Genomic DNA, 12,093 nt, shown 5'->3' with positions numbered 1-12,093 from the left:
TGGGGTGTCCTCGGAGAGTGTGAGCAGGGGGCGGGGCCTGGGGAGCTGGGCGGGACCCAGGACCCCGAGTGGGAATGGGGTGAGGTCGGGCTGGCTGGAGACTCCTGGAGTGTGTCAGGGTTGGGGGGGGTGTCAGTGGTTCCCAGGATGGGGTGGGGCTTTCTCCAAGAGGACTTGGAATCCCTGTCACCAATGGACAGGGACAGCTGTTAGCTCCTGCTCCACTCACCTTAAGGTCCTCGTTGGTTGAAGGGCCCTATTCTCTGGGAGGAGAGTGCAAGTGTTTCCACCTTGAGGGGAGGGGCCAACCACCACCCCGCCTCACTCATTTCTTTTGGTGGGGCACTTTTCACTGCCCCCATTCTGCAACTTTCCACCTCATTCTAAAGAGCCTTCTTTGTTTAATTTTATAGACAAAGTTGTCCCGGGATAGTGTCAAAGACTGTCTCTTCAGTAAGAAATGATTCCTTGACTAAAGGGGACCCTGCTCTGTTTCCACCCCCAGAATTTCTTCCCATTTTAACATTTGGAAACCCAGAAGTTATCCATCCCAGAGTTGGGTGAAGGAAAGACATAGCTCAGAAGCTCTGATTCTCGCCTCCCTCCAGATCCCAGGGAGAGGTCTTCCCTTTGGAATATCTTAAAGATCATCCTTCCAAATTCTAGGAAGAGGGAAGACAGCCCCCCCCCCGCCATTTTTCATCCCTTAGGAATGAGTTTTTCTCGAGCTCTGACTTCTTGATTTTTCTACTGCAGCCTTACCCTCTTTCCCTGTTTTGGGTAAAAGTCCTGAATTTTTAAAATGTGGGAATATGACTGACCTAAGGAAGAGGTCTTCTGGAGTGCTGCAGAGGTCCAGGTGATTGATGATAGGAGCTCAGTGGGGTCCAGGTGATGATGGCTGGCTGACAGGGCCCCACCCCTCTCTTCCTCCAGGGGGAGCTCCTGAGCCCTTGCCGCTGTGACGGCTCAGTGCGCTGCACACACCAACCCTGCCTCATCCGCTGGATTAGTGAGAGGGGCTCTTGGAGCTGTGAACTCTGCTACTTCAAGTACCAGGTCCTGGCGATCAGCACCAAGAATCCACTGCAGGTGAGGTGCAGGGAGAGGACTCAGAATGGGCAAAGGCCTTTCAGACGTCTGAACTAGGAACCTTGCAGGAGCCTATTTCATCTCATTTACTGTTTTCCCAGAGCTACCTCTTTCCACTATTATGGTCTAGAAATCCTCCAGTTAGTCACAAAGACACTTATTGGATGCCAGCTTATGTTCTGATCCTGTTTTAGACTCTTGGGACAAGAGAAAAAAAGATGATGATCACAAACACATTGTATTTTCTGTATGTTGTTTTGTTGTATATTAACTCTTTTAATCTTCATAATAATCCTATTAGATACTATTATTGTGCCTGTTTTAGAAATGAGGGCACTGATAAACAAAGAGATTAAAAACCCGCCTAATGTTACTCAGCTAGCAAGTGATGGAGTTAAGATTGGACCTATATGTTTGGGCTTCAGAGCACTTACCCAATTCTGCCTTTCTAGAATAAGGTAGACAAATGGTGCTGGGTGAATGCCATGTTTTAAGGTTAGATCAGAATATGGAGAAGATAAATTTTAGTTCTGCCTGAGCAGTGTAGGGAAGGCTCCTGGCTTCAGAGCTGTCCACCGTGCACTCTCTATCCCTTCTGGTGACTTTTTGGAGTCCTTTCTCCCAAACAGTGGCAGGCCATCTCCCTGACTGTCATTGAAAAGGTCCAGATTGCTGCCATAGTTCTGGGCTCACTCTTCCTCGTTGCCAGCATTTCCTGGCTCATCTGGTCCTCACTCAGCCCTTCAGCTAAGTGGCAACGACAGGATCTGCTCTTTCAGATCTGCTATGGCATGTACGGCTTCATGGATGTTGTCTGCATAGGTAAGAATATTTCTGTCCCCTGTACCTGCTCAGCATCTTCCTTTACTCACCCACCTAAATTCCCTGCCCACCCCTAGTTTCATGGCCATATTTTCTCCTAGTAGAGAGTGTTAAAGCTGTCCTGGTGCCCCTTCCTTCCCTGCTTCTCTTCGGTCCTTTGAAGCTCTATCTTCTCACTCTGCAGAAATGCATGCTTAAGAACCTGTGGCCTAGGTCTGGGCAGCAGTTGACCCTGGATTTCTTATCCCTGTTGCTTAGGCCTCATCGTCCATGAAGGCTCTTCTGTCTACCGTATCTTCAAGCGCTGGCAGGCAGTGAACCAACAGTGGAAGGTCCTGAATTATGACAAGACCAAGGACATAGGAGGAGATGCAGGGGGAGGGGCAGCGGGCAAGCCAGGCCCTAGGACCTCAAGGATGGGCCCCCCTGCTGGGGCCCCCAGCCGGCCCCCAGCTGCCCAGCGCATGCGGACGCTCTTGCCTCAGCGCTGTGGCTACACAATCCTGCATCTCCTTGGACAGCTGCGGCCACCAGATGCCCGTTCCAGCTCTCATTCTGGCCGAGAGGTTGTCATGAGGGTCACCACAGTCTGACCTGGACTTCAGGAGCAAGGATCTTAAGTCAGTGCATTAGCCAGCGATGAGTGAGCTCTCCTGGCTGCTGGAGGTATGGCCTAGATAAGGTGTTTGGAACACAGTGACCCCACCACTGAGGATCTCTGTGGACAGCCTCAAACTGGAGACATTGTCTGGCCTCTACTGCCCACAGGGTAGACATCTGGATGACATTCCAGCTCCCACTGACACCACCTCATACTCATCTTGAGATGGCCAGAAAGCAGGCAGGGAGAACAGCTTTTCTTCCTGGAGAGAACCATCTTTACCTCAGCTCTAGGGCCTCCAGCCCCCTGGCTCTACCATGGTGACTTGGTGAAAGGAGACCAATGCCAGAAAAAAAGGGGCTGTAGACCCCCACTCCCCATCCCATGGCCACAGGGCATCTGGCAATAAGACTAGTAAACATTGACCTCCCGTTCCCTGCATGAGGGCGGGGGACTTCCCCCTGCTCCACCCCCCCATTGCATGGGGGAAGAGCATAAAGAATCATTTATATGCACGTGGAGACTCCTTTCTCATCTGGGGCTTTTCTGGGGTGCTGGAGGGTGTGGGGAGGCTTCTCTGCACAGGTTGCAAGTCCCAGATGCAGCAAGCAGTGCATTTGGAATTGGAGGAAGGACTCCCGCCTACTGGTGAATAATTCATATTGGCTGCTAGGTGGCAGTGCTCAAGAGGTAGCCGAAGAGGGGTGGACCTGCCACCTGTGAGTTGTGTGATTTAGGAAAAAATCTCTCAGCTGTTGTTTTCCTGTCTACCTCATAGAATTGGAATGAGGATAAACGAGGGACAGGCTGGATACTATTGCAAAGAAAATTGATAATGGCATAAAAATATTTCTGGGCTGGTTGATGGTTCATTTATTTATTTATTTAATTTATTTATTTTTCTTTTTGAGACAGGGTCTCCCTGTAATCCCAGCTGACCTGAACTCACTATGTAGAACTCACAAAGATCCGCCTGCCTCTGCCTCCCAAGTGCTGGGACTAAAGGCATGCACCACCACGCCTGGCCTATGGCCCATTTATTTTAAGCAGTAGCTGGTATGACAAATTCCAAAATCTGTTTTTCATCAGAAGTGGCACAGAACTTTGGAATTTTGATGATAAAATAGATACAGAAACAGAAAGGGAAATAGATACTGTAAATGTGGAGGATGGTAGGAATGAGAACTCTTCTGACCCTCCAAACATTGAGACCTAGGGCCTGGGAGTGAAGACTGGAGCCACTCAGCCTATTCTGAGAGTGTCTGTGTTCCATTAGTCCTTTCCAGGTACTGTGCACCCCCAGAAAAAGTGTGAGATGGATATGGACTCATTTGGAATGACACAGAGTGAACTTCTTACCTCACCATTGTGTTTCCAACCCCATTTGAAACTGTTTCTATGGTAGTTGAGTATCACAGGTCTGATCCTCGTATGCCTAGCTAGTGCTATTAGTGGAAGGTGCTGTGCTTGAAGGCAGAAGCACAGGAGGGCTATTGTTTATTAGAGAAAGGATTTGGGAAGGACTTGTTGAAATATGGGTCAGAGGGCTGGGGGTGTAGGTCAGTGGTAGAGTACTTGCTTAGCATTCATGAGGTCTTGGGTTTGATCCCCCACACCATCAAAAAATGTGATCAGGTTGAAGTTTGGTCCATTTCTCCTGAAGCCTGGGGGCTGGGAATTATATGAATGATGGTGTCCTTTAAGTGAACCGTTCATGAGCAATTAAAAATTTCCTTTATACATTGCTAAAGTCAGATCCAGAGGCCTTTCTTATTATTGGTCCTCTTCCAGAAGGTTCTGCTCTGCCTCATCCCTTGAGACAGCTTGGGAAAGCTGCTTCTCTTCAACGGCCCACCTATCCTGAAGCATGGGGAAACCTAGCTCCACTTCCCTCCTGGAATAAGTGAACCGTTCATGAGCAATTAAAAATTTCCTTTATACATTGCTAAAGTCAGATCCAGAGGCCTTTCTTATTATTGGTCCTCTTCCAGAAGGTTCTGCTCTGCCTCATCCCTTGAGACAGCTTGGGAAAGCTGCTTCTCTTCAACGGCCCACCTATCCTGAAGCATGGGGAAACCTAGCTCCACTTCCCTCCCGACAAGGGTCCTGGCCGCTCTCCATGGTGCTGGTATCAGATTGGCTTGGTGTAGGAACCAAAGCTGCACTGGGGGTCTGATTTACTACCAAGTGTGAGGGTTCTGAGAGGATCAGAGTAAAGGAGAAAGCAGTTCAGAGTTCTCCAATTTCCTGGTGGGAAACTTTCCCCAGAGACATACTAACACTCCCCACCTGGGAGACAGAAGGGTCAAGCTTTATTGATTTGCCATTAGCAGAAGAGCTGGGGTGATCAGATAGGGGATAGCAAATCAGAGTGACTATTAATGCCTGTGCTGGTAGAAGGGCTCAGGTAGATAAGACACATGTGGAGTTTTTGCTCCAAGCCTGGGATGTCCCTCATAATGGTGCCTCATGGAAGCTTAGACATACCCTTGTGCACTGTGAGTCCTAAAGCTTCACTAAGACAGTACTTTTCCTTCTCCACCACCCAAGAAGTCTTAGGTCCAGGAGCCAGCCATACAGAGTCTCCTTTTTTCTAGCTTACATAGATCCTTGTCAAGGAAAGGGGTTATAGGCATTGCTGCTCTCAAGTGGGCTTTTCTCTTTGGCCTCTGAACAGCACAGAAGGAGGGTAGAAACAGAGAAATGGGTCTTATAGATGGCTTTATTCTCCCTTAAAGCTCAAACCTGCTAAAAATCATGTATTTTATGTTCAGGTTGAACTTGGTGATATGTGAGTTGAGGTGGAGAATGAATGTCCAGTAGAGGAAGTGTTGAGCGAAGAAGTAAATGTACTTGGTCTTCATAAGGCATGCCCCGCTCCTATGGATCTTGCAGGATTTGATCTTACATGGAAAGCCTGCTGGCTGACTAAGTGTCTGTGGTCAGGGAGCCATGTTTAGGGGCAGAGGGTGGAGCAGACTCTATACCCAGCTAATTGGAATGGGGGAGGGAAAGAAAAATGCAAGTCCTGACCTGGGGAGGGTAATCTGGGGTATAGAAGGAACTGTGCAGAGTGTTGAGAGATTTATTCAGATGGAAGCTGAGTTAATCTGTATACATTACAAGAGGAGTAGTGTGTGCAGTCCCTGAGGGGGGGTCAGAGAGTGCTGACACAGGGAAACAGATTTTCTCTGCCTGGCCCCCTTCTCCTGCCTCCATGCCCCAGGGTTTCTGGCTACTCATTCAGCTTTAATTCTGTCTACCTGACTCCACTTCCCTGCCTGTACCCCTGTCTTTGAAGGACATTATCTTGGAGTAACTTTGCCAGAGACAGCAGAGGGTGTCTCTGGAAAATTGAAGGGTGGCCTTCAATTATGGGAGTTCAGGTTCCGAAAGCTTACCAAAGAGTCAGCTGCCTTGGCCCATCCCTGTAAGCCCTTGGCTCCTCGACCCATTTTACAACTTAGCTCTCACATTTACCATTTGATCCCCCCCCCATCTCTTCCAGGAAGCCAGATAGACTTGGCTATTCCCACTACAGACAGAAACATGTCTGGGTTTGCGCATCACAAATCACTCTTCCAGATGGAGCATCCAGACCTCCCATTGTTATGGGAGTCACTCCCAGGACCTGAGAAGCCAAGGTGGGAGATGGGGGTCAGTATCTTGCCAGGAGTAGGAAAAAAGTAAGTCAAGGATTAAACATTTTATTTGAAAGTTTGTTAATATTTTAAAAAATTCAGTATAAAGACAGGCCTTGAAAGAGGCAGGCCAAAAAGATGGGAACTAAGTAGTGGAGCAAGGCCATTTAAGTGTCCAAAGAGCCATAGAGAGTTAAAAAAATTTTATTGTACGCCAGGCCAGGGCAGATTCACCTTCCTGGGGCAAGATGAAGAAGACAAGGGGAGGGGCTGGAGAGATGGTTCAGCCGTTAAGAGCACTGGGTGCTCTTGCAGGGGACCCAGATTCCATTCCTAGCATCCACATGGCAGCTAACAACTGTCTGTAACTCCAGTTCTAGGGGATTTGATGCCTCTTCTAACCTCCAGAAGCATTATATGGGTGCACTTGCATATATGCAGACAATATGCTCATACACATAAAATAAAAATAAATAACTTTTTAAAAGAAGAAGAAAAGGAGTAGGTAGAACCTGGTAAGCTACTCATCCTTTCTGCCACATGGTCCAGACTCAGTCTGAGAATGTGTATGGTATTGCTGAGCCAGGGATAGGCCCTGACAGGAGATCTAAAGACCAAATAAGGCTGGGAGTGGTAGTATTTGTAATCCTAGCACTGGGGAAGGGGAGGCAAGAAGATTGAGTTCAAGGACAATCTGGGCTACATAGCAAGGCTCCATCTCAAAAGAATAAAAAAAGACCAGTAAGGCCTCATCCCTCCTCAAAGAGCTCACATGCTTAGAGGGAGAACCAACCAGGTACAGACCAGATGCACAATTACTTAGCTCATGCCATAATAAATGCTTAGCCAGCACATCAATGAACACCATGTAAGCACCAAAAGAACAGTGGTTGAATCTTTCTTTAGGCCACTAGGGTTATTAGTTAACATCTGAGTTGGCCCTTGAAGGATGTGTTAAAACCTGAGCTAGACCTTGAGGGATGACCAGGAGAAGTACTGAGCACGAGGAGGGACCATCGTCTGTCAGGACCTACTGAGTCAGGCCAAGTACATACTTTATACATAAGTCAGGCCTACCTCCTGCAGTCTAAGACAGAAAGGCCTCGGGCAGAGGTGCATTTCTTATGCCTAGTTAGAGAAAAACGGTAGATGACAACAGCCTCCTTCCATAGGACTATCTGTCTATAAACTGTAGATTGATGCTTCTCTCAGGTACCAGGACAGTCCGGGTCATGGGTCTGATTGGGGGAGCACCTGGCTCAGGCAGCACCTCAAAATGGGTCAAGATCTAGAAAGGGAGGAAGAAGACTATTACTGTGGGTAGATCTGTAATGGGAGGATGGATTGATAAACAGCATCATTAGCATCAAAATGACTAATGTTGGGATGGCACCTGTGGCCACTAAGAGACTTCTTGGCCAGTCAGGTAAGGGAGTAGGGAAGGGAAGAAGATAGTCCAAATACTCTTGCTTATACCCCAGGCCTTGATGGGACTGTTGTAGTTCCAAAGTTTAGGTCTGCTGAGTCTTATGTTTTTCGAAGTCGTCAGAGGACAAGAGCACCCACATTTAGAAGGATTGGGTCTTTCGAGTCTGGGGATGGTATAAGTTCTAGATCACTTACTTGGGCCAAAGCCATTTGTAGCTCAAGCTCTGCCAGGCGTCTCCCCATGCAGCTGCGCTTGCCAAAACCAAAAGGAAGAGATGCAAATGGATGGGGGGCTGGGCTCTCCCCCAGCCAGCGAGTTGGATGAAAAGAGTTTGGCTCTGGGAACTGGGCAGGGTCTCTTGAAGTGGCATAGTGACACAGAGAGACCAGTGTCTGGTGGGGGATGAACACAACTTGTTAGTTCAGTAGCCAGGTATTGTGGCCCACACTTATAATTCCAGTCCTCAGGAAGTAAGACAGGAGGATAGTGAGTTCAAGGCCAGCTTCGGCTACATAGCCACACCCTAACTCAACACTCTCATCCCCTACAAGGCACAGATTTATCAGTCTGAGCAGAGGAATGCAGAATGGGTGAATGCGAACAAGAGGATCTGTGGACAGGGACAAAAGTAGGCCCTCATTGATGATGAAGTTTCTCTGCTACCCCATTATATCCTAGGGGGCGGTACTGGGGGCATAGGGTGGGCTGAAAAGCTTTGGGGGGGGCTGTTTGAGAATGGCTAGGGTTGGAGATAGTAAAGAATGGCTTAGCAAAAAAGCTTTACTCACGTTTTGGGGGATGATGTAGTCACCTACATGGATGTCTTTATCTGGGACACGGGAATTTCCAGGCACTACAGGGTACAATCTAGGTCACAAAGCAAAAGATGGGGTTTCAGCAAGGTGGGGTTGGAGGATACAGCTTCTCCTCATCTCCCACTTCCACTATCTGCTTCCTCAGCCCTCCCCTAGCATTTCTCTAGTTCCTCCTTTCCTTCCTTCTCACCTCAACACTTCCTTGATCACAGCCTTCAACAGGGGTAGCTGGGATAGAACAGTAGCGTGGGGGTGGGTACAGGAGGCACAGGCCAGGGCAGCTGTGATCTCAGAGTGGAGTGCCGACTGGACTTCAGGGTGCCGGGAGAGCTCGTAGAGAGCCCAGGAGAGTGTGTTGGACACCTGAGGGAAGAAGTGAGAGCATCTGAGATGTCAGACACAGGAACTCAGGTTAAAGAGTAGGATAGGGTATGGTCTGGGGCCAAGGAGGTACTAAGACTAAGCAGGTATACATTGCCAGAGTGGATTCCCTCAATCAGGAAAGTGGTCCTAGAGCCTGGGGAGCTACACTCTGGAAGCCAGGCTCACAGCATGGAGAGGGAATCTCACCGTGTCCACTCCAGCCAGTAGCAGCTCTGTCACATTTCCCACGATGGACTGGATAGGCAACTTCTCCCGAAAAAGGAAGTAAGTCAAGTGATGCCGAGATGACATGTTCTCCTCAGGCCTTCCCTGGTTTCTCACAGCCACTTCACCCTCTCGCAGCTCCACATGCTGCTGGGCTGAGAAGGAAGAAGGCACACCCATGCCTCACTACCCCCTTCCCCTCCCTGAAGCTTTAGATCCTCCCAGCCCCCTCACTTCTGTACCTTACCAAAGTCAAACATCTTGTCCCAGTCTCGGCAGAGGCGGGCCCAGGGTCCAGGCACTAGGCGGTGCATCCAGTCGGGCATTGCCATGGTCAACAGTGTGGACACAAACACTGAGCCTACTGCATGGATGAAGGTCACTGTGTCTGGGGGAACTTCAGCTTCCAGGCACCCCAGGCGGGAACCCAGCAGCACGGCTCCTATGCCTGGCCGGGAGGGGGAGCTGTCAGACATCGCGAGCCACGGGCCAGAGCCACCTTACACCTGTCCCAGACTCCGTTATGGGACTCACCTTCTAGTCCAAATTTGTAAAACTCTCCGGCCACATCCCGAACCAGGGCGGGCGGCCCGGTACCACGGCCCCGCTGGCGCCGAAGTCTTTGCACAAGGTCATGGACCACGTCGTACAGAGTTCCTGCATAACCAGAGGCTGCTTGAGGCCGAAGGAGTAGCGGGCCCAGGAGACTTCGGAGCCTCTGCCATTCTCCGCCTTCCCTGCGGGGGTGCAGAAGAGGGCTTGTCAGGGAGGTCGGCGTGTGTGGAGAAGAGGGTGACTAGAAGTTTTGGGTCTGCTTGCTCCGGGTGTAGAAACCTGCCCCTGTCCACGCCCATCTTCCATCTCCTTTCATCTTTAGTTATTTCCTCTAGGGAGAGGGGCGTGTATTTCAGGGTAATTTGAGTCACAGACGCTTAGGTTATTTCCAGATTCTAGTACCCTCGCCTAGTCTTCGGGTTCCTAGGATTCTGGCCTCAATGGATACAGAGTTGAGGGGTGGGTGCTGGGGCGAGGACAAACAGCTCAACCTGAGTTTGAATAGTACACATCGGAGAACACGAAGATGTCAGAAGGTTTCTGGATACCACCTCCCTCCCTCCAAGCCACAGATAGTGTGTGCTGCCAACCCTAAGCAAGGTTGGGATGGAGGGTACAGGCTCTGGGAGCCAAGGGGGACTCACGCGGTAAGAAGTCCGCAAGCCCGCTGGCTGCGGCGACGGTGCTCCGCCCAAGATGAGAAACCGCAGCGCTCCGGACAAGGACCCTCTTGTCGGAGCAGCTGCTCCACGAATGCAGGGTGGGCCACATACACTGTGCGCAGAGTTCCAAAGCTGGCCGACCATATTGGTCCGTAGCGTGCAGAGCCTTGCACCTGGGAGATCGCGAGGCGGACAAAAGGACGCCTGGGTCCGAGACCCGCAGCTTGGCTTGTGCCAAAGGGCCTTGGCTAGGCTTGGGAGTGGGGAGCTTTTCCAGTTTAGGCTAGCGAAAGCCCTGATGTTGCAAACTTTTTCTCCTAGCCCATGAAACTTTGAGCAAGATGGGCAAAATAGAGTAGCGACTTTGCATAAAGCAGACATTCAAGACTTCTCTTTGGTTATCTGGGTATAACCTAGGCGGAGAAATCCCCCAAAGGCCCCGCGCCTAGATTGCATCTCTCAGGGTCTCCAGTAAAGGCGCAGGTAGCTTTAAGTCAAAAGCGAACGGAGCGCACAGAGCGCACTCACAGAGCACTTCCTCTGGTGACGCGCTGGTCCTGGACCCGCCCGGTGCCTCAATGTCTGTACCATGAGAGTGCTTCCCTTTGCTGGTACTACTCCGGGGCAGCAGAGCCGCCTCCTCCAGTCTCAATGTGCCTTTCCCATAATCCCCAGGTAACCCCTTCTCACTGGCGCTTCTTCCTGAGTTCTGCATTGCACTGTCTCTTTCTGGCATTGAAGCTAGTTTTCCCACCTCAGCCCCAGGAATGGTAAGGCGGCCCATCTTACCTGCAGTTCATGTAGCCTAGACAGCCCGCCTTTGCAGAAAAGTTCGGTCAGGAAGCTAGGCATAGAGGGCCCTGGGATGTCCGACAAGCTCTGGGGAACTGAGCCAGAGTCTCGGGAGCCGGGTGAAGCGTCTAGCTGGGGAGGGAAGCGGACTCGATGGAACACTCTGGAGGCAAGCTTGACCGCCTGGGTCATGGTTAAATTCAGAGAACCCACTCAAGGAGAGTTCTTCTCCAGAGCATCTTGCCCAGTTGCCTGAACTCCTATTTAACCCTCGGCCCAGTAGGTGAAGACGCCCCTCACTAAGCTCCTCAGCCAATCCCTTTTGCAGAATGGTGGGCGCTGGAGATCAGCACTCCCAGGAAAAGTAGGCGGGGCTGGGGCTTCTTAGGGTTTCCCATTGCAATGATTCCTTATCCCCGCAGGAGGCCTATTTTAGTTGCTCCTCCTGTGCTAACACCCTGGTCCAGCAGCCTAAAATTCTCTTCCCGGGAAAGGCTATTTAGTATGGATTACAGGAGCCAGTCCCCAGCATTGGCAGTTCCACCCCTTCCCCAGGGAACCAAGCCCCTTCAGGCCCATCGTTGAGAATTCCCACCCTCCATCACTTCCATGAAGAACTAGGGAGAGACTCAGCTGCAGCTATTCCCATATTCTTGGAGCATTGGGCTGCCCCTTCTCAGCCTGTGAGGATTTGCCTTCACTAGCCACACCCTCCTCTCCCTCTGCTCCATGCACCTGCCAGATGGCATGTGAGTTAGTGGGCTAAAGTCACTCCAGCTAGCCTTCATCTTTGTTTCTTGGAGAGAGATCTCTTAGCTCAACAAGCCCTCTCCTTCCAGCCAAGGGAATTAGGGTTTGAGGAACAGAAATGAAGTTTTTAGGGCTGGCAAGACAGCCAGCTCAGTGGCTAATGACAGTTCCGCTAAGCCTGATAATAAGAGTTCCATTCCCAGACCCACATGGTACAAGAGAACTGACTCCTGTAAGCTGTCCTCTGACCTCCACACATGTACTGTGGCATGCACACCCTTCTCCCCCTACAATTTTTTTTTTTTTTTGCAAAGTATAGAAATTTGGAGATTTTGTGTCCTTGGGG

General features: G+C 50.3%; 2 protein-coding genes across 2 annotated transcripts in view; one reads left to right on the top strand and one right to left on the bottom strand.

The window, feature by feature from the left end:
* Positions 1 to 3,030, top strand: part of March9 (membrane associated ring-CH-type finger 9) — an 8,009-nt gene extending 4,979 nt beyond the window's left edge. Inside the window, exons 2-4 of the mRNA XM_008844101.2 lie at positions 937 to 1,092; positions 1,722 to 1,914; positions 2,173 to 3,030. Coding sequence (XP_008842323.1) covers positions 937 to 1,092; positions 1,722 to 1,914; positions 2,173 to 2,507 — 684 coding nt within the window. The 3' untranslated portion in view covers positions 2,508 to 3,030. The remainder of the gene's footprint in view (positions 1 to 936; positions 1,093 to 1,721; positions 1,915 to 2,172) is intronic.
* Positions 3,031 to 6,534: 3,504 nt separating this feature from the next.
* On the bottom strand, positions 6,535 to 11,405 carry LOC103742896 (25-hydroxyvitamin D-1 alpha hydroxylase, mitochondrial). Its single transcript, XM_008844040.3, has 9 exons — positions 10,995 to 11,405; positions 10,188 to 10,378; positions 9,523 to 9,725; positions 9,236 to 9,436; positions 8,971 to 9,143; positions 8,591 to 8,763; positions 8,374 to 8,452; positions 7,780 to 7,977; positions 6,535 to 7,444 (listed from the first exon to the last, which is right to left on the bottom strand). The coding sequence occupies exons 1-9, from the start codon at positions 11,187 to 11,189 to the stop codon at positions 7,331 to 7,333; spliced, it is 1,527 nt and encodes a 508-aa protein (XP_008842262.1). The 5' UTR covers positions 11,190 to 11,405; the 3' UTR covers positions 6,535 to 7,330.
* Between the last annotated feature and the right edge of the window lie 688 nt (positions 11,406 to 12,093).

This window comes from Nannospalax galili, unplaced genomic scaffold, assembly GCF_000622305.1.
Source record: "Nannospalax galili isolate Female #2095 unplaced genomic scaffold, S.galili_v1.0 scaffold340, whole genome shotgun sequence".
Classification (NCBI taxonomy): Eukaryota; Metazoa; Chordata; class Mammalia; order Rodentia; family Spalacidae; genus Nannospalax; species Nannospalax galili.
Note: the sequence above shows the minus strand (reverse complement) of the source record. Positions and strands in the feature narration are given on the sequence as shown.

Coding starts and splice junctions, on each gene's coding strand:
- LOC103742896 (XM_008844040.3), bottom strand. CDS start 11,189: ATGACCCAGGCGGTCAAGCTTGCCTCCAGAGTGTTCCATCGAGTCCGC. Junction 9,144..9,235: donor GGACAAGATGTTTGACTTTG/GTAAGGTACAGA, acceptor CTTCCTTCTCAG/CCCAGCAGCATGTGGAGCTG. Junction 8,453..8,590: donor GTGATCAAGGAAGTGTTGAG/GTGAGAAGGAAG, acceptor TTTGTGACCTAG/ATTGTACCCTGTAGTGCCTG.